Source organism: Theobroma umbraticum, unplaced genomic scaffold, assembly GCF_002168275.2.
Source record: "Theobroma umbraticum cultivar Fairchild unplaced genomic scaffold, ASM216827v3 scaffold_115.0, whole genome shotgun sequence".
In the NCBI taxonomy this organism is placed as follows: Eukaryota; Viridiplantae; Streptophyta; class Magnoliopsida; order Malvales; family Malvaceae; genus Theobroma; species Theobroma umbraticum.
The window spans coordinates 581,238-581,913 of NW_018397284.1; the positions used below are offsets into that span (position 1 = coordinate 581,238).

General features: G+C 36.1%; 1 protein-coding gene across 1 annotated transcript in view; it reads right to left on the minus strand.

Annotated features, from left to right (window-relative positions):
• Positions 1 to 409, minus strand: part of LOC149526261 (uncharacterized) — a 3,160-nt gene extending 2,751 nt beyond the window's left edge. Inside the window, exon 1 of the mRNA XM_089785639.1 lies at positions 368 to 409. Coding sequence (XP_089641765.1) covers positions 368 to 409 — 42 coding nt within the window. The remainder of the gene's footprint in view (positions 1 to 367) is intronic.
• Between the last annotated feature and the right edge of the window lie 267 nt (positions 410 to 676).

Genomic DNA, 676 nt, shown 5'->3' on the forward strand with positions numbered 1-676 from the left:
AGATAATATGTTCCGATTAAAAAATTACACAACAACTAAACTATAGTAATATTAGAAAAACCCTGGCCACAGAAAAAGCCTAAACGAGCTAGCGTTGTTCACATCAAAGCCAGGCTAGACAAGAAACCGGTAGGTACAAAGGTTTTTGCTATTTTTGTAGAGATCCATCTCGGAAACTACATGTGCCAATTTAATTCATAAACTGACATCTAGTTGTCCACATCTTGACTATGGTATCCCTATAACTATCAAGCTTTTGTCTTGTTTCGAATCTATCATATGTCACCTAGACTAAATACTGTCACGTGACAATGACCTGAATAAGTTAAAAAGTGTAGAATTCACATCCTCTACTCCCATTTCCTACCTCTGATTGAGCCTGAACTCCGGAAACAAGCCACTTGTCCATTGTGTTGTTGTTGTTTTGATCGTTGTTTGCTTCTAACTTCCAACACGCTAAAAGAACCAACTTTTTAATAAAAAAAATGGATTGAGGCAAAGTGGATGGGGAAAGCAAAGATAGTAGAGATGTGAAACTGCATGTGAGAACTAATGAATTAAACGCTGCTCGAAAAGTTGTAGACACATAGGCGGAGTGTAGAACAGGGGCCCCACAAAGATTAAAAGGACAAATATAATAAAATATGTGGTTAAATACATTAAAAAAATATCATTA